This window comes from Etheostoma spectabile, chromosome 13 (assembly GCF_008692095.1).
Source record: "Etheostoma spectabile isolate EspeVRDwgs_2016 chromosome 13, UIUC_Espe_1.0, whole genome shotgun sequence".
Lineage (NCBI taxonomy): Eukaryota > Metazoa > Chordata > Actinopteri > Perciformes > Percidae > Etheostoma > Etheostoma spectabile.
In genome coordinates this window covers 15,762,843-15,786,609 of record NC_045745.1, presented here as the reverse complement: position 1 = coordinate 15,786,609, position 23,767 = coordinate 15,762,843, and the positions used below count along the sequence as shown (strand labels likewise).

The 23,767-nt window shown below is 38.1% G+C and overlaps 1 protein-coding gene across 2 annotated transcripts in view; it reads right to left on the bottom strand.

Annotated features, from left to right (window-relative positions):
• fstl4 (follistatin-like 4) overlaps positions 1-23,767 on the bottom strand; it is a 209,683-nt gene that overhangs the window by 14,582 nt on the left and 171,334 nt on the right. For both annotated transcript variants that reach the window (XM_032533495.1, XM_032533496.1), the window contains exons 7-13: positions 23,566-23,732; positions 18,557-18,677; positions 13,364-13,525; positions 8,973-9,107; positions 8,273-8,299; positions 5,670-5,788; positions 3,030-3,179 (exon numbers count right to left, since the gene is read on the bottom strand). In XM_032533495.1, coding sequence (XP_032389386.1) covers positions 3,030-3,179; positions 5,670-5,788; positions 8,273-8,299; positions 8,973-9,107; positions 13,364-13,525; positions 18,557-18,677; positions 23,566-23,732 — 881 coding nt within the window. The remainder of the gene's footprint in view (positions 1-3,029; positions 3,180-5,669; positions 5,789-8,272; positions 8,300-8,972; positions 9,108-13,363; positions 13,526-18,556; positions 18,678-23,565; positions 23,733-23,767) is intronic.

The window sequence follows — 23,767 nt, the reverse complement described above, 5'->3', positions numbered from 1 at the left end:
GTGCCACACATTAACAATTTAATCCCGGCTGCAATCTAGTGTCTGCTGAAAATCATGAAAAGTATGAAGGATTTTTAAAGGTGCACAAGGCAACTTTTCAACAAAAGCTTGGGTTGATAAAGGACCCAAGAATAGTAAACAATCGTCAATCTGTGCTTCTCTAGGATCAAAATTTCTGCTTTTTTCTAGATGGAGTTACTATTTAGGAGACATATCTTGTGTTTTATACCAGCAGCAACAACACTTTCTACTTTGTTACAGTCCAAGTTTATGCGTACAGACACTTAAGTTGGGTGTATTTCTATGAATAAATCTTGCTACTTTAATCTCACACTTGTAAAGGACAGTGTTGATTGTCATCTTTTTGAAAATACAGAAATCTAGTGTTCGTACGTTTGGTTACCTCTGTGAGGATAATAAGCGCAACATTCTGACTTTACCATTAAAAAAACAAACAATTGTTTTGTTCCTGCATTCTTTCTGTCAATAGATAAAGTGCATTAATTGTTGTCTGACATCTTCTCTCTTGCTTTGAAGGCCTTTGTTGAAAGCCGGCTACCAATGTGCTTTGTAAAAAAAAATAGCTTTGAAATAACAGAAAAAGAGCAGAAAAGAAAAAAGGGGAGAATGCATTAACCTTCTGCACCTAAAGGGCAGGGAGTGTCTTCAAGAGAGAAAGAGGGGGAAAGGCAAGCGGACGATAGGGTGATAGAGGGAAGGAATGACGTTCAATAGTGTTGGAGGGAGGGAGATAAAAAAAAATTGGGCAACTGGTGAGCCACAAAACACCAAAGGTCACAATCTAAACTTTAAAAGTTGTAAGAACATCTTATGTGCAATAACACCTTTGTTTCTCCTCTTATTAGGCCTATTTCACAACACGTTATTTTCCTTTTGCTTGTGATCATATTTCTGACTGTTAAAAGTCAGTCCTAGTGCATATAGTCTGGTTTTAATTAAAACAAGTGGAGCTAATATCTCTTATTATGTTGACATCTTGTCATTTTTAAAACAAAACTTCTCAAATAATAATAATTATTGATAAAAGTGAAGTGTTAAATAACTTTTTGGGGCGCCTTATAAGCTCACCTTGTTGAGCGTTCACCCAATGTACCAAGGCTCAGTCCTTACCGCAGTGGCCCAGGTTTGAGTCTGACCAGTGGCCCTTTGCTGGATGTCATCCCCCGTCTCTCTAACCCTTTTTCCTATCTTCATCTGTCCTATAAATTAAAAGGCCAAAAGCCCCTCAAAAGAAATATCACTTTAAACCTTAAACTGATAACAAGGTCAAGTCACAGGTTTATAATGACAGTTTTCCACTGCTACCTGGTGTTGCTCTCATTCTCTCTACTCAGACTTTCACTTATCTCACTTCTCCCCTCCCACCTCCTTCTCCTTGAGTTAGGCCTATTTCCTCTTTCCCGTACCTCAATATAAATGATGTTGACCCTGGGAAGAACCCCTGAGGGATTCAGTCTCTAAACAGCCGTTACAGGCAAGATGAATGGCGAGGCAGCGAGCACCCACCTGGGCACCATATTGTATCAGGCGCTTGAGGTGCATTTGATTTATTTTACCTTGCATGTGGTCTTACATTGGTGGCAGTTCAAAAGCGTGGCAAGTTAAATCGAATGCACCTAACACTGGTGATGCTGTTTGAAATGTAGCCAAACACTTGCTGCATGGATGTACTGTATCGACTGGATGTGTTTTGAGTTTAAAATGTATTCTTTGTGTAGAAAAACAAACTCGGACAAGTAACACAGAAGTCAAGTTCATGCTTCACTGTTTGTATTTTCAAATAGTTTGTTTCACTTTACCCGAAAAAGACAGAGGATGAGAACCAACCAATCTGTAAACATAATCCTGTCCCTGATAAAGAGTTTGGCTGCAGTTACAAAAGTGTAAACCTCCCAAAATCCAATAAAGAGCAGAACAAAGCCACTAATGTTACCCTAAAGTCTGGTATAGTAGCATCCATGACAAGCTTTCACAGTAAGGTAATTCCTCACAGTAGATGAGCACCAGCCCACTCGTTCAATATCATTGTCGACACAACCATCATCGGGTTTTTCTCGGGGGGAGATGAGTCTGCGTATAGGGACGAGGTACAGAGGTTATCAAACGATGTTCAGTAAACAGCCTTACATTGAACACCAATAAAACAAAGGAGATGATATTGGACTTCCGGAAGAAGCGTGACAGACTGTCACTGCCATACTGCAATCCACTTGCTGCCCTTTAAATACTTTTATATTTATCTATTTCTTGTTTTTTTATACTACTGAATGTTCTTTGTCTTGTGTTTTTATGTTGTTTTTTTTTAAATAAAACTTTTTTTATTAAATGTTTTATGCACCAGAGTGCCACAACTAAATCCGAAAATAAAGGCTTTCTGATTCTGACGTGTCATTTTGAGCAGAGCTTTTTCTAATGTAATTTATAATCTGAAAATGCTAACGTAGTTAGACAAAGATCTAAGTTTTTTTTGAAGATACTCCAAAAAAAATAACACTGATATCAGCCGATACAGGGCACATTAAGAGCACTTATTTACTTATGCTAATACTTATGTTAATTAAATATGAATCTACTGAAATAACAGCTGTAGCCTACTTAAACCTATTGTTCATCAGCGCTTGATAAAAAGCTTAAATTATTGATAGGATGTGAATGAAAGTTTAACTGGGAGGATGAGACTCCTGAAACTAATGTGAAACAATCAGCTAGAGTGGCGGTTCTTCCTTCAAATGATCTTTGGATGAGCACAGACACCGGCAGCAGAGAGCACTTTAAACAGACAACAGACATGCGTGACTTTCTGTCACCAAGTTACTCGCTGAGCTGACAGTTGATATTGTTCGTCATTTTAACCAGTGAAAGCTACTTCTGTCAACACTTTACTTTGCCAGTAGACTAAGTTTTATACATAAGTTTCGTAACATCAGTCATAAACTTATAGATGAATAATTTCTCAGATGCTCTGGGACTTTGGTGTGTTTGACAGGCCTGAAATCTGCTCCACCCACCTGCACCACCTTCTGTGCTTGAATATCAACAACCAGCAGTCGGCTCAGGAGGGGCTGCGTCACGTAGATGTACTTATCCCTGATGTTAACTGCTGAGGACCACACGCAGTGCTGAGGTGACACCCCCTCACCTTTAGGGCACATCTCCTCCTGAGAAGAACCAACAGAGAACAGAGAGGATGATGGGAGGAGGAAGAGAGCAACAGAGGGAGGAAAAGGTTGGCAAGACTTCCTGATGTGTCATAGATCAGCAGTATGATGGATCTTACTCTGAAAAATAATTCAAAATGTTGGGTTATCTACGCTCATTTGAATTGCATTGTGATGATGAATCAAGAATCCAGAATCAAGAACTTTATTTGCCATTTGTGTTTTCACACATAGGAACTCTTGTGCAGTAGTTTACTCAGAGTCAAGTTGAGTTTAAAAAGACACACAAAGCATTTACATTATAAATAAATAAAATTTCACAAAACTAGTAAAAAGTACCAATAAAAATAAATAATTGCATTCCTAAATTGCAAAAAATATAAATGCATATTGCCCTTGGCCCCTAAAGACAACCCTTATATAGATATTAAAGTGCAGGTTATATTAAAAAATAAGTAAATATAAGATGCACAGGTGTATTGCCAGATATGTTACGTTACACACAGCAAATATTTCATTTTGTTTTGGCCAAAAGTCTCACTGCAGCTGGAAAGAAGCTCTATAAAATCGTGTTGTCTTTGTGATGATGCTGTCCCGCTCGCTTGTGCCTAAGATTATATGTACAGTTTTTTGTGTACGAGCAGGGGGTGAGCTGGATGTGATGTGTCCCTAATAATTCTCCGGCTCTTTTCTGGCAGCGCTTTGTGTAGATTGTGTCCGTCCGATGTGATGACATCATTGGATCAGTTTACAAAATACTTTTATATGGTGACAGCTGGAAGTTGCAGCTTTTTTCATTGTTGATTTATCTGTTAACTATGAATTCAATTAAATGTTTAGTCCATACAATTAAAAATTCAGAGCCCAAGACAGAACAGACAAAACAGAGCCTTGTTTTGTCAAAAAGCCAAAGATGAAAAATATCAATAATAGTTTAAAACTGAAAGAAATACAAATCCTCACCTTTACTTGACAAATGACAAAAAAACAATGGATCTTTTGAAATTGTTTGATTAATTTTCTGTCAGTAAACTAATTTGATTACTAAATGCACTTATTGGGATATATATTTATATTGGAAAAAGATATTCTCGTCAAGGCAAGTTTATTTGTAACGCACCTTCAAACAACAACAAGGTAATTCAAAGGGCTTTACATAGAAAGACAAGACAAAATAAAGTGGCATATAAATAGGATCAACAAATAGCAAAGTAGAAGATAAAAATAAGATGAAAAGGTTAAGCAGGAGAGTAAAAAACACAGCGCAGCGCATGATATGAATAAATAGCCCCAATTACATTTAATAAAAGGTTTAAGTCTATGTGTTAAGCCTTGATTTAAAAAGGACCAACTATTGATACAATAATATTGATTTCAACCATACAACTCAGTCCAACCAAAAGGTGCATACAGATGTCATTAGCACTGCATGCTTTATTCCAATAATACTGTTCTTATTGATGCTACTAATAATAGTCATAATGACATTTTTCATCAATTTGAAGCACCAAATTCATAAACCACAACTGATTCAAGTAACAAATCACTTCTACAGGTCCTGTAGCCTGCCGTCTTTGCTGACAACACATTTATGCGCGCACAACACACACACACACCACACACACACACACACACACACACACACACACACACACACACACACACACAGGTTATGTTAGAGTTTCCACCTCCTCTCACAAAAGTGGAGAAAGTGCTGTTTACAGCAGGAACTGGCTAACACATGGCTTATTGAGTTTGTATTGATCTCTAATACAATTACAGGGTCCTGTAAAACCCAAATCCCTCAGAGGAACAAGCAACCTTTACAATCCAAAACCCATTGCTCTGGGAGGGGGATGTGCTCCAGGGGATTAAAAACCTCAGGGTCTGTAGTAGAGACTATACACAGTCTATTGGTCCGAGTTGTTGACTAATGGACACAAGTAATCCCGTTACATTAGTAAGGTGAGGAGCCTAAATATGCGAACAGGAAGAGGAGGAAAAGGAACGATGGCCTTCATTTTTCTGAATTTCCTTTCACAATGAAACTCTACTGAATAACTATAGAATATAATAAGATATATTTAGGAAAAAACCTTAAGATTCTAATGGATAATTGTCCTATTGAAGAACACCTGGTACCTGGCTTGTTTGGATTATGGTACAACAACCTAATTAAGACCTATTACTGAATGGGGAGTAAGATGCTCTTTGCAGTGTACCTGATGTGTCATGACAGTGTGAGTGCCTGCCTTAAAGTAAAAACTAAGTGACATCATTCTGCCTTGAACATAATTTGATTTTTTTGATTTGATCAGCTCAGCAGTTACAAACGCTGCCATCCTGAAATGTATTTAGTAACATATGGAGGAAATTTAAAACTAAAATATAGGCTACTCTTTACCTGACATGGCCATTTTTTTAAATCTTGTTGAATCTATTCCATTATAAAAATAACAGGAGCAAAAAAAAAAGGTAATGTGCACTTACATAGGTAGCAACAATCCTTTCTGTCCGCTTCATGTGTCTGCGTATCTCACATTCACTTGGCTGAAGAACAGTGATGCCCTCATCAGAAAACACATAGAACATATTCCCCACACTCAACCCTGGAAGAGAAGACAGGAAGACAAAAAAGTGTTGACAAACGTTTAAAAACAGCAGAAAATCCTGCTCCCATTTTATCTGACATTTGTGATGGGCATTTCAATTTTCCTGCTGGAGAACTCCTGTTAAACATGCTATTGCGTTGTGTGTGGATATGGGCAGTGTGTGGCTGCAAGCCTTTTTGACAATGCCTACAAAAGGCCCTGTCAGCAACATGTCCACAACATACGGTCGCAAGAAGCATCGCATTAAAAGGTACTGTCTGTATGACAAAACATTTCACATCTTGTTATGTAAACAGCTGCTGATGAGTTAGGAAGTATCAGAGTCTGATGTTGAAGAATTTGGATAAGCAACAAGCTATTACTGCTGTCAGGAATACATCACATGAGCAGAGATGATAAGCAGAAGCGCATAAACACACTTGCAGTATGCATAGACTATGATCATGATTGATTGATTTGTCAGTCTGATGGGACATCAGGTGGGACAGGGGTTACAAAAGTAACACAATTACAGTAGAGTATTCTTTTGCTGTAACGCAGAAATATAACACAATACTAATTAAATTTAGGTAATATTATACTCATTACAATCTCAGTAACGCAAGTTACAACGCATTTTAAAGGAACATTTAGTGGTGTTTTGTTTTTTTAAGAATTCACCAACACCCCTGTTATTTCCTGCTGCTGTATTCTATAGTCAAGGTGACTGCAGATAGATTTGCAAGATGGATATTATTTTCTGGAGTTATTACAATACGTTGAAGCGAGCTGTCCCATCTCTGTTGAGAGAGCTGTGGTCAGAGCCAGCGCCTGAGACGATGCGGACAAAATCTGTGTCCCAACAGATGACAGTACGTCAGCGTGGACATCAGTGTGTCCGAGCTGCTGACAGATATCAACATGTCGGGAATTAATGTTTAGGTTCGCTACACTTAATATCATTGCATTTTATCAGCCGTAGAGGGTCACTATGCCTGCAGTGGAATGGCTTGGAATGATGAACGCTTGTTTTTTACTGTGACAATTTACTGTTCCATATGTTGCAGGTTGAAAAACAAGAAAGTGAGCGGACAGATATGTTTTGCATCTAGCGTCATCTCAGTAAGCTAGCAAGAGTACACAACAAACATCTTCTGAGCCTACTTCAAAATAAAAGCCCTTCCTGTGACGGTTTGCAGTTAAACTAAATTACTCTAAATTAAAAACATTAAAGTTGTGTACCTTTTCACATAGCTGTAAATAAAGTACTGTAAATAATGTAAATGAGTATTAGTCGTGCTACAATTGACCATTTCCTTTAGACGGTTTTTAACTAAACAAGGCAAGGCAAGGCATGAATTTATTATTCAAGTGCTTTAAACAAACATTTTACAACAACTGTAAGGTACTTTTAATAGAGAATTTTCATTCTCCTTCTCGCCTATTGCATGTTTTACTTATATATTTTTATAGCTGTAGTTTCTTTGCATATTCATATTAATGATACAAAATATTATGAATAATCTATGATGTATTAAAATGGATAAAGAAGAGACTTTATTGATATGGTCGTGACATTCACAAGCTAGCTACCAAGTCAAACCTCCGCTGTTATTTTGGTGAAAGTAACTCAAAATGCAAAAGTAGTGTAACGCTTTACAGTTCAGACAGTACTGCTATAATTTAACTAATTACTCTCAAATGAGAGTAACTAGTAATCTATAATGTAATACATTTTGGAAGTAACTTGCCCAAACTGGCAGTGAGATAAATATAGTCCACAAGAGAAAGACATTGTCATAAAAACAGAAAACATATACATGCATGCAATCCATGTATGAACACAGACACACAAACATGCACTTCCTTACACACAAACCACACTGTGTTAATGATGCAACCCAGAGTGCTGATGAGTGCTCACAAACAATTCAAATGCTTAAACTGTATTCTAAACCATGCCGTTATCTTTAGGTTCAGTGGTAAACATGATGTGATGATAATGTACAGTATAAAAAACAGATTGTGTTTGTATTGCACTCTAAACCACAGTAGGTTTTCCAGTGCAGTAGTAAAACTGTACTTGTGGCCGTGCTGATGTGGTTGAATATATATAGTATAAAGACAGGATGGATTTGTATACTGCTGAAAACCACGATGTTGTTTCCTTGTAGCCACCACACTGGGTTTGGGGTATTACCTGCGAAATGCATAAAATTCACACTTCTATGTAAGTGTTTACTCCCCAGGTGATCTAAGAAACAGATTAGAAAGCACTCCAGCAAAAGGATGAAACACCTTGGGCATGCACAGAAGAAAGCAAGATTTTTAAATTAAAGTTTTGCTGGGGAGAAAACAACTTTGTGATTCTTCTAGACAGTACCACAAACCCCTTGGAAAGTGTAGTAATCCAGCTGCGTGCCCTGAAGAGCTACAAACATGCCCACCACATTTTCTTATTCACAAGAGCACAAAAGCGTTTTGAGTAATGTAATGTATTACCTTCTTCTCTCCACAGAATGTTTGCAACTGCAGATTCAGCCATCGAGCAATAGAAACGAAAAAAGGGGTGGGGTGGGGGGAACAGGGGTAAAACATTAAATCACCTTGTGAAAAAAGATGAATATCTTCCAAGAAACAGAAGGGGTGATTTCTCTCGTGCCATGCCAAGACAAGACAAAACTAAACATATTTGACATATACAAAGTGTTCCTCACTGCTGAGCATATTTCCTCCTAAATCAAGAGATCACTCATAAGTCATTGATTATTCTGTTTGATTTCAACTGGCCCAAAAGGTTCTTTGTAGGTGGCAGTGGTTAACTCTTCACAATGATGCAATCTAATGAAATCAAATATCAATCAAATATCAAAGAAGCATAAAATATGTGATTTTAGTGCTTGGCCCCCGCTATAAAACATGGCATAAAATGAGCAACTGTGCTGCCTGACTTTATTTTTGGCTCCAAAATGCCCACCTCAGTTGGGATGGGACAATATCAAACTGGTATTGAGTCCTCTGATCCCAGCATTACTATAAAAAAGTTATGTCTTTGTGTAACTTACATCACTTCAATACTGCTTACACTTGTGTCTAACTTTACGCCAGCATACAAAATGTCTTTCTGCAAACAGAGGTGTGAGGACTTCTTTTCTTTTTTAACATTGTACAGTGTAAAAGTTGAAATTTGACAATGACTTACGGGTCTTCTTGGCTGAGTCTTCAACAAACAGAGAGGAAATATCCTCGTCCACTCCCACCTCGTTCTTGGCAATGCAGGTATAGGCGCCGGTGTCCTCGTACCGGACGCTGCCAAGAAAGAGCTCACTACCATTTGCTACAGGAAGAGAAGAAACAAAAGAAAAATGTTTGCTGTTGCTGAATTGTTTTAAATCATTATGGAGTACACTACATATATGTTTGAAAAAAATGCATTAACAATACAAATCTTCCCATTAAATATTTCTGGCGTGGATTCTTCCAGACTCTAGACTGTTGACTCTGTCATAGGGCTGCAACTAACAATAATTTTCATAGTGATGTGTTGATTATTTTCTTGATTACTCGATTAGTTGTTTAATTTATAAAATGTCATAAAATGGTGAAAAATGTGGATCAGTGTTGCTAAAACGCCCAAGATGAGGTCCTAAAATGTCTTGTTTTGTCCACAACTCAAAGATATTCAGTTCATTGTCACAGAGCAGTGAAGAAACTATAAAATATTTACATTTAACAAGCTGGAATCAAGGAATTTTTACTTTTGTCTTAAAAAAACTACTGAAACCAACTAACTGATTATCAAAATAGTTGGCGATTAATTTAAAAGTGGACAACTAATTGATTAATCAATCAATTGTTGCGGCTCTACTCTGTCAGTTTAGTTTATCTGAGTGAAACTCATAATCACCCTCAGATGCACACAGAATATCTGGAGCAGACTAACTGAAAAGTATATTGCTCTTTTTGATAAGAAAGGTAAACATGAAAACAAAAACAAAAAAAACATTCAGCTTTAGAGTCCTTTGAATTTTACTCTTTTGATGTTTAGTTCAACTAAAAAGCTAAACCTAAATATAGCTACCCAAATAAATACATTCAAATCTACCTTTTTTTTTAAAAAGATATTTTTTGGGCATTTTCGGTCTTTATATTTTTTGAAGATATGAAAGGGGAGAGAGAATGACATGCAGCAAAGGGTCTGAGTCAAACCTGGGCCCGCTGCATCAAGGAGTAAACCTCTACATATGACCGGCTATCAGGCCGCCCATTCAAATGTACTTTAATACTTGATCTCTGCTGTGATAAATGCTGTTGAACCCGAGTCCTGTATGTGTGTAGGAGTAATCTAACAAAAACTGCAAAATATTATGCCAAACTGTGGTTGTATATCCATATGGATGCCACACACAAAATAGCAAGAAATGTTCAGAACCAAACCAAGCAATAAAAAGAGCTTGTGTGGGTGGCCAGGTTGGCTCAGTGGTAAAGCAGATGCACATGTACTTTTTTTTTGTTTATGCCTTGATGCAGAGGTCCAGAGTTTGAATCCGACCTGTGACAATTCCCTGCATGTCTTCCCCCTTTCTCACCTAGCTGTCCTGTCAAAAAATTAAAGGCCAAAAATCCCAAAAAATAATCGTGAAAAAAAAAAGAAGCTTGTCTGGCTATGTGATAAAAATCTGAGAAAATAAACGACAGCAAGGGCACACATATATCATGTTTTGCTTAAGGTACATTTCAGATTTGTTTTGGGTGCAAATAATGCTTAATCTTGTGTGATTAAGTATCAACATCTTTTACGTCAACATAATTAATACTTTAAATGTCTTACATTTTACTTCGAAAGCCTAGCTTCACACATATTTCCCCCACATACTATTCAATGCTGCATTGTTTGCCTCAAGTGGCAGCTGCAAGTGACATAAGATGGAAGCGACAGGTGAGGAGCAATAGAAAAGAGGTGGATGTTAGGACATGGAGGTTATCGTCTGAGGCAGACTCTCTGATGTTTACTGCAGCATCAATCTCTGTGATGTACAGCTGCACTGTGATCCTTCCTGTACTGTATGTAGCTCTACATTGAACAACACACACTCTACTGCATGGGGGGAGTGAATGACGTTGGGTGTCACAGTGGTGCTGTGAACATAAAAGAAAACTTCAGATTTTATCCCTTTCTGTACATCTCTTGAAGTATCAATAGCAGTTATGAACTTCTAGAACATTCACACTCTACCACTCTCGGTTTCTCCATCCTGTTAAATGTATTCTTTCCTACCTGTTAAAATGTAAAGCTAACATACTGTAATTGTTTCTCGTCCTAAAGGAACAAACCTGCATCAAACAGTAATTAAGCCAAAGCTTGCAAAAAACAAAACAAAAACAGGTTGTTCCTTTTTTAGGTTTAAAATGATCTCTAACTTCTAACTTATGACTACTGGGTTGTAAAATAACACTTTAAAGGAGTTGACGCAAAGCTTTTCACATTAGTGTCTTTCGGATTCTGATAATAATTCTCTTTTATCAGGGAAAAGTGTGAAATGCTTTGATGTGAAAAGTGCCTTAAAGCAGGCCTGCTTAGAATTAGACACCACTTTAATTACTTCTAATTTATAATTATGTTCTGATCAATTCGTATTAAAAACCACTGAATCAACCACTCATTAAATTAGCTTTTTATCCTTATTTTGCAAGCTTGTAGCAGTTTGTGATGACAGGGATTTTGAATGTTTTTTCCCCCTAAATCAGGACTTTAAGTCTTCCTAACTCCTACCCATGGGCTTACTACTGCAAATGTAGCATGTGCCTGTGCCCAGGAATCAATGGGGCTATAATCAATATTTTCATATTAACAATGGATCACAAGACTATTTGCAAGTGAAAAGGATTAAATCAACAGATAATTTACTTCCATTTCAAACTACGCAGTTTGTCATAGCGCTACAACGGTTCATGGCATCTTTCAGCCAATTGTTTTAGTTTTTTGGCCTGCAACTGTTTGGTTCATACACGGTTCACACTAAGCATTGTTTTTGGCTGAAACAGGCAGTTGTTTTCAGCTCTAAATGCTTTGTGCACACACTGTAGACTACCTGCTTCACATCAAACAAAGACAGATTTAGGAACTAGCAGGTGAACATAGTGGGGGCATTTAGCAGCTCCAGTGACGAGCCAGGTATTTCCAGATTGCTCTTTCAAGGTAGGGAGTCAAGTGTCCACAGTCACTTCAACATCCTTCAGTGTTAAATAAAAAAACAAAAACAGCTTAGCTAAAATAGAGACAGGATCAAAGTTATTTGACTTTTACATTATTTGATGCTTTGTGTCAGCAATGCAATGCAGCAAAATTATTATCAAATTAGCACCATTATATACATGGTGTTTGTAGGTTACTGGACCTTGTGCTATTGTGCGCTCAATGCCTGGGAGAGCTGGCAGAGACTGCTCACTGCACCCTAGGGCAATAGTCATGACAATCTGTCTATGATCCTATTTGACGTGTTGTAAGTTGCCTTCATGAGATTTCAGATGTTTTCCTTTGTGGCCTACTAAACCAGTCAAGAAGAATTTAGCTCACAGTTTTCACTAAACACAGCCACAAGCGTAGCTTGCAGCCACCCATTGCCCTTCATTAACGAGGGATTTCATTGTAGTAATGAGGAAAATGTGTTGAGCCTTCTTCCCACAGCATATGGGTCAGAAAACGATCTATAATGTCACATGTCAAGGTATCCCTGTAGTTGTGTTAAGAGGTTTGTTCTATGACAATCTAAACAACAGGGAATATCAAGCAGAGAACAGTAGTTTAAGCACCATGGACAGCTTCATGGCTAGATTAAAAATGTTAACTACTTAATCTACTTTTGTATTTTCAGTTAACTGAATGTTTTTAATAAAGCGCAAATAACTAAGTAGGACTCCTGCCCCTTGCCATTGCCCTCTGTAGTGTTTATGTGTTGGTGAACCTTGCAGAACCTCCCATGTTTGAGTATCTGAGGGTTGATAACAGGCTATTACTACAGGTAATGACCCACACACAGCCAATAAACTCTTCCTTAATGAGAACTAGGCCATAAAAAGAAAAGTTAGACTCCACTCTGCTCCTTCTCTCTTATATTGAGAGTGTCTTTAAAAAAAAAAAACCTTCCAGACAGGATAAGTAGCTGCCATCCCCTAACACACAGTACATTTCATTTTATTTTATTTATCTTCCTTTTCATTTACTTCTAAAGAATAACATTTATTTTGTCAAAGCTCAACAAAAAGGTTGCAGAGGGTGACCACAATCTTGGTTTTATCACCTTGGTATGGAATGCAAATGAAAGGAATGCACAACACAATTATACCGCAGAGGTTTTAATACAAAATAAGTGAGTTTGACAGAACACCAGCTTGATTTTCAAGCTTTGTTTTCATTGTCCACATACACTGTGTTAGTTTAAAAAGGTTTCCTGCAGTGCTAGCATACTGCAGTGCAGTTGGTACATAACATTGCAATTGAAAAACACTGCACCTACGAGATGTGACATACAGTATTTGCTATAACACATTCTATGCTGACAACACTTCCCAAAATAATGAAAAATTCCTCACCTATGAGAGAGAGCTGTTTGGAGGATCTGGGCAGCAGGTCCATGCCGTTCTTCAGCCAGACGAGTTTGGGATTTGGGATGCCGTCTGCGTGGCAGTGGAGGCTGGCAGATACGCCGGGCTCCTGGGCCTGCGTCTCTGGATAGACCAGGATCACTGGAGGGACTGGACACACAAACACAAACAAAACCGAAGACACAGAGGGGCGAGTGAAAACCTAATTACACACTGTTTCATGGTAACTCCTGGGGGAATATAGCACAAACACCCACACATGCAGTGGGCAGAGAGGAATTTGTCTCACCCCAGCATGGAATATATTCACACATAACAAGAATCAAAGAGCTCTGGGGCTGCATTATTACAGCTCGAGACGAGTCCTGCATGAAATAGATGTTGGACGTATCTACCACTTACCACCTCCTCTGGGGAGAACACTACAACTAATGTGAAGGAATCAAAGGGAGGAAATGAACTATGAGGTAATAGTTTACAGGAACAGGTAAGATGTCGTTTTCTGGTTTTGATGTTATGCAGCCCCTCCCTTCAGGAGCTTAATCACATCTTGCATTTAATTTACAACCGTCCCCCTAAAACCCAATGCAATATTAATGTTGCATCTGTTGCTTGCTACCTACTTATTTTGGTTTTTCATAATGTTTCTCTTTCACCTTATTATTTAGGTTTATTATATTTTACTATCTGGAATTTGACTGGAGTACAATTAAGCGGTACTCTTACTTCAATTAAGTGTTTCCATTTCACCTTACTTTATACTTCTATTCTCTAAATTACAAAGATAAATTTCTTTTTACTCCATAACAAACAGCTATATTAATGATTTATAATCATGTGGCCAGGTTAGCTCAGTTGGTAGAGCAGGCGCACATATGTAGAGGTTTACTCCTCCGGTTCAACTCTGACCTTTGCTGCATGTCATTCCCCCTCTCTCTCCTCTTTCATGTCTTCATCTGTCCTGTGGTAATAATGGCCTAAAATTACCCCATAAAACAACATTAAAATCATTTTATCCTCATATAGAACATAATGTAATGTTACATATTAATCAGAATACTTTATTTATCCCCTCAGGGAAATTATTTAGTTGCAGTTGCTCACAGTCAAATTCAAGGTAAAATAAGAGTGTAAAAGTAATTTATTGACTTTTCTTACTTTTATTTTAAGAGTAAACAGTGGTTTCCAACCTGTATGACCTCCTCTTACAAACAGCAGCTGGGGGCCTTTATCAGGTTTCAGACGTCTGAGTTGTAAACAGTTACACCAAAGAGACATTTCCCCTGTAAACTTCTCACATGGTTTCATAACTGTTTGAGGCTAAATAGTTCAAGTTATCCAATATTTCACACAGAAGCAAAGATTAGAGAAAAGTCAAAAACATGAAAACAAATGTGTGTACCAGAACTTCACTTTTTCTTCTTTCATTTCACATTAAGCATCTCATGACCTCCCAGATTTAGAATATTTGGAGCGGCTTGACCCCTACGTTTGGAACCACTGGACAAAACTATCTTACTGTATAGTGATTAAAACTAGCTCCACTTCCACAAGCTACAACAGATACAGATAATACTTTTGCACTTTTACTGAAGTAGGATTTTAAATTCAGAACATCTACTTATAGTTGAGTATTTACCTCATACACACACATTAGTAAAAAAAAAAAAAATCAGTCTCTTCATCCTACGCCCACACAAGTACTTCTACTTGCACATACAGTATGGCTCACCTTTGGCCTGTCTGTATTGTAATCTGTGTTCTGTCAAGTTTGTTATATTACCTGTTCTTTTTTCTATCAAAACAGTACAGAAACTCTTCTTTTCTTCCATCTAGTCTAAGTACATACTAGACAGAAACATTCTTCTACAGCATTGATACCATCATCTAGGGTATGATAATACCATAAAAAGAGTACTAGACTGTGACTGTGGGTACAGCAGCGCTGTCATTTCTCTCATAAGCATGTGTGTTATCCCTTTAATACAACAATGCAAACCGTCCACTTAGTTTAATGTGGCACTTGGCTCCCTTCCATTCCACCTCATTGCACCTTATCCTATCTCGCTTGAAATACTTTGAATCCCCCACACTAACATTTAGTAATTGCCCTCTCCTGATAACTTGCCCTTCAGGACCCGAGTCCATCTCCATGACTCCCTTCCAATCAACCCCTCCCTCTCTTTAGTTAAAGGTCTAAAATTCAGCTGCATGTCTTTTCAATTAGCATCTTAGAAAAACAAAACAATCACACCTATTGTCTCTCTTAAAAAAGATTTAATTGACTACATTATCCTCCTCCTTTGAGACATACGCGCAGAAATTAGGAAGGCTGTAGCTCCTGCTGCTGTCTTTGAATTGTTAAGTTACAGGTAAGGGGGTTTCTACAGTACCTCCCTGGATGTTTTTTGGAGACATGCCAAGTAATAATGCCAAGTCTAAAGTTAGGGGAGAGGAAGACCCTTAAGCAGATAATTAATTTAAGCAAGACAATGTTTTTATATGGTCAGCCTGCCCAAATCAGTGTGAGTGTAGTTTTCAGATGTATTTTAGCTTAAGTAGCTCATCCACACTGCATTGAATTGAATGTGCTGCGTGCAGGCCTATTTAGTTTACAGCCTCAGGTATGTTCTTTTTCACGGCAAAAGAGTCACTTTGATTCAGTGCTTTGACAGTTGTGATCCTGTGAGCGTTGTGTATGAACACCGCAGTTACATTGATTTTTTTCACCTGTAGGCATTCTCATAATTTTTACAACCAACTTCTCATGTACTAAAGTATAGCTTCATTATAGAGGAACATCTACATAACATTGAGACACTGTTTACACAGAGACACTGTATAATAATAATAAAACAAGTAATAAAAAAGAGCTGAATTATTAAATCATAATTAAAAGTGCTGAATGGATTTAGTCAATCAATCAATTAGTTGATGGACAGAAAACATGAATCTGCAACCATTTTGATAATCGAATAAAAATAGATTTTCAAGCATAAATGTTCAAGATTCCCTGGTTCAAGCTTTTCAAATGTGAGATTTGATGCTTTTCTTTGTCATATATGAGAGTTTACTTAATATCTTTGTTTGTTCTTAGTGTTGGTCAAACAAAACAAGACTTTTTAAGACATCATCTCAATATAATGGGCATTTAAAAAAAACTTTTTCCTGACATTATATAGACAAAACGAATAATCAATTATTTAGGAAAATATTGGGCAGATTAATTAATTAAGTAAAAACCAACTAATGAAAGACTCAAGAATCATAGTCAACTCTCATAATCGTTGAGTTAGGACACAAGACAATTTTGCATCTGCTAAAAATTGTAAACCAGCATTTTGCTTACTTACTTTTTATGTTAATGTTCATTCAAGACATTAACACTGCAGCTCATTTGACAGCCCCGGTAAGTCCTTTCCCTACATAAAGAGTTACAAATAGTGTTTCATCGTAACATGTAATAGCTGAAGAACTGTAGTAGAGATAAACTGATTATTGTCCTTGGCTGATTATCGGGCTGTTTTTTGGAAGGTTTGCAGATTATCTGAATCAGCGTTTTTTTAGCCTGATAACCAATAAACTTAAATAATTAAAAAGTGCGCTACTTTGGCTCCACTACAGGTAATTAAGACTATCAGCTCCACAGTATGGCTATGTATAGAAATATTGTCCAGCAACTTTTGGGCGCAGTACTCGAGTAAAGATAATTACCTCTTCATCATATTTTTTTAAATCTTCCGTGTCCTCCTTGGCTATGTAGCAACTGTGTGGAGGACGGGTGGGGGTGAAGCACGTTCATAGAAGGCTTGTTATTAGTTATTTATAGATTAAATAACTAATATCAAATTTGAATAAATGCTATAATGTCAAACTTTTGCCACTCAAAGTGGTATTAATACAAAGGCACAATTGGCCAAATCTACTGAAAAAAGACTAAGCCTAAACATTGCAATTTACCAAACCACTTTGTGATCTGAAACGCAACTATCAAACACAAGTAACATTGTGGGCGGATCCCGGGCGCTGTTGCTATTGTAACGGCGGGATATATGACTCTTGCTGCTCGAAGCAAATCTAAAGTGGGTTGGTCTCAAGTAGCTACATTACTCACAGGTGTGGTTTGGACGTAGGGTGCAATAAACCAACCAATGATTTGGGCACTGAATCCCGAGGTTATGAATGCACCGGGATAATTTTGCAATGTAGTCTAACCCTAGACCGAGATTACCTCACTATACACAATGTTATATACTATCTCTCCTCTCTTGTGCTGCTGCTGGAGCATTTGGGTTAAGTGGCATCGGCACATGCAGTTAAACATCACATTGCTTTAAGTCCTCTAATAGTTTCTCATTTATATCATCAACACATCCACGATTTATAGAAATGTGTAAAACAAGTTCATATTTTTCCTTGTATTTATGTATGGTTTGCAAAATTGGGAACTGCTGGGTCTGTGAGATGAGAGAAGGAAAGTATATGCGCGGTGTGCACACTCTACATTACGGCCAAGCATGCGCCCTTAAAATAGCATCTGAATGACGCGCCACTGACTTTAGACTAGGTTTTTCCTGGTCCGTGCGGAATTCTTTTCTGAAACTGCAAAATAGCACTAGGGAACGTTTGCACCGGAACACGCCTCCTCTTTTTGCTGAACTGCCTACGGGAGCTCAAGTTCATTTCCTAATTTACAAACGTGAGTCTGTGGGGGAAAAAGACTGCTGTGCGTTGGGTGTAAAATAGGAATGATACATGCATTGGTGTACAAAGTCAATTGCGCTGGGTGAAAGATAAGGCCCTGTGTGTGTAACGTGTCAAGAATCCACCACAGCAACTGTGTTCTCTTGTTTCTTGTCTTTTAAATATGGATGGGGCACATTGAGGGGTACTTGAGGCCTTATGAAAATGCTGTGGGAGTACACTGGACAAAAAAGGTTGGCAACCACATACAATATGACAATGCTGCACTCAATGTACTGTATCTATGGTATCCGTTGTTTCCAGACATTTCAATCAACAGCATGTTGGCTTAATTTTCTTTGAGATTGTTCTTAAACTGTAAGCAGGGAAAGCAATACGTTAATTCTGGATAACCAGAGAGCTGCACAAAAAAATTAAAACATCACTTCCCATCAAGTCCACCACTGTACTGTAAGTAAGAAATGAACCACTACTGACCATTCACCTGCAGCACATGCGTCTGATAGAGGTCTTCATAGCCGTAGGCATGGCAACTGTAGTTCCCCATATGGATGGTTGTCACCTTGGTAATGTACAGGGAGCCATCGTCCCCAAAGTCCTGTAATACAGGAAACAAATGTAAGAGGAACATTAACTAAAGAAAGAACAGGGGGGGTTGTGGTGAAAAAAAGCACAATATAGGAAGAAGAAGATGATGAGGGAGCGATGAAGAACTTGAGGAAAGAAGGGAGAGGAAGAACAGGAGGTGTAGGAGAGGGAATAGTGGTGAAGAATGGGGTGCAGGAAAGAGCCACAGGGAGTGAGGGGGAAATGAAGGTAGCTTGATAGAATACATAAGGATGCTTGGAGAGAGCAGGGAGAGGAGAGACAAGGCACTCAACAGCAGGGAGTGATCGGAAAAGACAAGAGTGAAAAAGAGTGATGTGAAAGGGAAGAGAGACCATGAATCAATGGTTTCCCTGTTGAGTTAAAGCAGGCGTTTGGGAATTTGATCCTCCTCTCTCCCCTCATCACGCTGCCTCAGCCTGATAAATAGCAAGGGTTAAAAATATAAAGCCCATTAGGTTGATGAATGGAGCTGGTTGTTATTGGTGCAGTATGCAGCAGTCATCAGGGGGTTCCAGCCACAGCTTAGGGCGGATTAAGGCATTAAATAGTTTGCTGTCCCACCAAGTCGCCGAGCAGATGCCCTGATGCAGCTCTGTTGTAACATGTAAACCACAAACGGCTGCTTTAGTTCTCAGGGCTAGAGGGTTGCATTGTGACACGAAAATGTGAGATGAATTTGTTGTACTGTGAGATAGACAGGGGAGTTTAGGCAGCCTTTAAAGTTCTGAATTTACAATTAAGGTGAGAGGTACAACTACACCAGTGAGAGCAATTCAAACTGAATGGGCCAATTGGGCTATGCCAAATATCATTTAGTTTAAAATTGTAAGTTTTAGTTTTGGTTCCTATGAGAAAAGGGGCATCAAGTAGGGCTGTCTCCTGAAAAGCAATTATTCAAAACATCAATCGAAGTGCCTCCGATTCTAACTTCATATTGGGAGCTGAATCACTACGCTTTTGTTGCTAACTAAACTAAACTGTAAGTTAAAATGGAGAAGTATGAGAATGGTTTTATTTCTTTCACTTTGTGCTAATCTGATGTTTTCATGTAACAGATGATAATCAGGTTCGACATAACCAATGGCCCGGGCCCAATAAAACAGCCTGCCCGCAAGTTGATTGGCCAGTCAATCAAAGTCACAAGTCAGTTTTTTGTAATTTGGTGCTAACGTTAGGTGCAACACTATCTAACATTAATTAGAAATGGAGTTTGCTAACGTCAACAAACGACCACGGCCCCAGCCACAAAAAAGTCTGTGTATGTTTTGGACCATTTTAGCAGCGGCTCCAGCAAATCAAACCTAGCCAGACCGGAGCTGCTGCTGCCAGTGCTCCTCCTTTGCTGGGAGCTAGCTAGTAATATTGGCGTATGTCGTGGTCCCTCAGTTGCAACCCCAGTTGCAACTGCTGTGTGTTCTCCTCCAGGCAAAGTGTTGCCAGATCTCACGAGACAAATACGCAACCAGGCATGTGAAAACAAGACCAAAACAAGCGGCTTTTTCTACGGAGCCCCCCTAAGATCCTGGATGAGAAAAATAAATAAACTGTGTGCACGGTTTTACAATCCGTGGGGACGGATTGTCAATTTGCATCCATGTGGGCAGATTGGTAAACTGTACACACAGTAGAATTTATTTATTTTCTCCCCCTGAGCTTCAGGACAATGATGACAGGAGGGAGTTAAACCACCTTTTAACATAATTTAACATTAGAAAACTAATGGGATATCAAATATACATTTTTTTTTCAGTGATTTTGAGTTGTTCCCCACAACGGGTTGAATCCATTCTTTTACTCCTTTTTCTTTCTCCCAGTCTTTGTTATATTTCTTCCCGTATTTCACCCACTTTATCCCGGGCATTTATTCCTCCAAAAACTCTCCTACAGTCCAGTGACCATCAGTCGCTAATTGCACATTTTCCTAACCAGAAAAACAATAATAATAATACTAATAATAATAACTAATAATTACTAGGTAACGTAAGTTACCTGCAAAGTAATGCTGCGTTCAAATGCTGTCGTAAATTGTACAATCATTTCAAAATGAACGGAGAAAATAGCCGAGTAAACATGGCTGGGAAATATTCAGGTTACTACAACATGAACATGAAGAGGAAACACACTTGTTACCAGATGCCATTTGTTTGAATAGAATAAGTTTAATTTAAATATCTGATATTTGCCTGATCAGCATGTCCTCTCTTTTTAACATTTTGGCAAATTAGCTTTGTTGCATAATTTAAGAATAATAATTAGTATAAAGCCTACCAAAACCATATACAAAAAAAAGATTGCTCTTTTTTTTACCCAAAATACACACTGTTGATTCATGATAACAATCATCCATATTGGGAGTTTTCAAAGAGGGCTAGAAGGCAGCAGTGAAACTAGCCTTACTCTGGCCATTCAAAGTAAATTAAAACAAGCATTACTGTAAAATAACTATAAATTATTAGAGTCCATTCCAACTAAATTGACTGAACTCAAATTTGTAAATGAAGAATAGTATTTTGTTTGTTGTTTGGCTGTATCGTTCTAATGTATATTTTACTAATAAATTCACAATTTGGAAAAGTGTTTTTTTGCCTCTTTTCATTCGGGCCAGTAAAATTATACAAGGGGCCAGCACGGAAAAAAGTTATGTTGTACCCAGTTTCCTCCTTCCACAAAGACATGCCTGCTAAAAACTCCTGCTGTTGCCCTTGAAGTAGGCACTGGCATTACAACTGGAGTTGGTCCACAAACACTAAACTATGGCTGCCTGCTTGGTTAGGATGGGTTAAATGCAGACGACACATTGCTTGTATGTGCAAAATGTAGTTGACATTAACATATTAAGAGAAAACTACAGGCTTTTAATTTTTATTCAGGTTAAATTATATGCTTTAATAATGGAACGAGCAGTGGAAGAATTATATATGAAGATGGCCTGTGGCTACATTCAATTTAATACAATTCAAGTCACTCATAGAAGTTTTGCATTTCAGATGCAGCACTACATCAATGTCTCCTTTAACCTATTCTCCAATGGTAATCGTCATTGCTTTTTCATAATACACTGAATAATGGGGATGCAATAAACATTGGCTTGCAAATAAAGAGTCACATTTAGTTTATGTTTACCAAGTGATAGCATTGTACATGCAAATAAAAGTAGTGTGGTAATTGTTTTTAATAAAAGAAACATACATTATTCATTTTCTTTGTGAAGAACTATTTTCCAATCTCACTTTTGTCTTTTTGCTCTCATGCAATCAAAGGTGAAACGTGTCTGAACCCTCCAATATACAGAGTCCAGCTCCTTCTTGGAGAACACAACACTACTGAAAATGTAAAATACCTATTTTTGATTTAGAGTATGAAAAAAAAACAGAAACACATTGAAAAACAACTGAGTGGATAGGAAGGTGGGCAGAGAGAGACAGACGGAGAACAAAGACCTGAAAGAGACTATGAGAAAGCAGACAAATGACACTGATTGTAATGGAGGCTCAGCTCTCAGGTTTTTTGGGGATTATATGCCAGAATGCAAAAAGATGTCCATCACTGTTGAATTACACTTCTGAAGACAAGTCTGTTTCAACAGAGGAAAATTGTGGGCTAAAAGGACTTTGACAGGGAAGTAAGAAAAAAGAAAAAAGCAAAGCACATAAAGAAAAAAGAAAAAGTCCTGTAGTCTTTTCTCATTCACTGGTTTTTGTCATTTCTTTCTGTCACCCTCTTCCTTCCTTCTGATTTTACTATTCAGATGATGTTTCAAAGATTCGTCATATTTATGCAGTGTAGTAGTGTATGTGAGTGAGTCATATTAACACGTGACATGTGCTTCATGACAATTATTATTGTACTGTATATAGGGAATGTACATTAACACCTTTCTAAAATTAAACTTCCTTCCTTCATCCATGTGAAATACAGATCCAAGCAACCCCCTTGGATGTTTTTCTTTTACCCTTCACAGACTTTGGATACTTTATTTGGAGGTCTACATTGTCATTAGTTAATAGCTTATTTATCTTTAATTAGCCAGAAAGTCTATTAAAATACAATATCCTTTGTACAAGAGAAAGCTGGCTAAATTGCCCAACTGGCCAGAAAAACTTGACATATTCCTTTAATAATGTTTTATTTATCTTGCACACACAACAAATTACTGAGGTTATCTCTTTCATTTAATTTAGGGATTTTTGTTTGTTTTTTGATTTAGAAAGTCAAACACAGATGGGGCTCCTCTCTCCCTCCTCCACACAAATTACTGTGTTCTGTAAAAATTCATTATGCACGGTCAAGAGCCTCAGGGACCTCTGTTGCCATCACCTCAGCTCCAGTCTCCACCTTAACACTTGACATTGTTTATCGGCTCATCATCACAGCAGATCAACAAGGCCGCTCATTAACATGCAATTAGTGAATTGTGATGCGGTGGTGAATAAAGCGAGGCCAGCGCTGTGCTGTCACCTGTGCAGATGTGTCAAAACAGGAGCATGGCCATATAGTTCATTAAGTACTGAGCGAGCTATAATTCTACTGTTTTACGGAGAGAGCCGGGGCATAAAACTGTTCTTTTTTTCTGATTTCCTTCCTTGAATTTAGATGTTTTTCTCTTGTTACTATTTTCCTTCCTCATGGTTTCCATGCTGCACATTTTTTTTTATCTGCCCAAGTCCATGAAGATGTGTGCGGACATCCAAATTTGTGATTTTGAATCGCACAGACTGTGTGTGTGCTATAAAAAGGCAAACTGGGCGCTTGTTTGGTGCATATTTGACCGTGTTTCCTATTGAATTCTGTAGCCATCACCATCAACTCCTGTCCCACCGTCATCACAACAGTGACTACTGCATAAACCGATAAAGAAAACAACAATATGCACTCACGTTTATATCCTCCAGGTCCAAGAAGTTAAGTATGATGCCGTTCCTCTTCCAGATAATTGGCGGGCGCAGCGTACCCTGGATGGCACAGGTAAGGACGGCACTGAGGCCCACAGTTACCGTGGAGACACTGATCCACTGGTCCTCTGCCAGGCTTAACTGGACAACCTCTGTTAGAATAGTAAAGATTATGAAGGGAAATGAA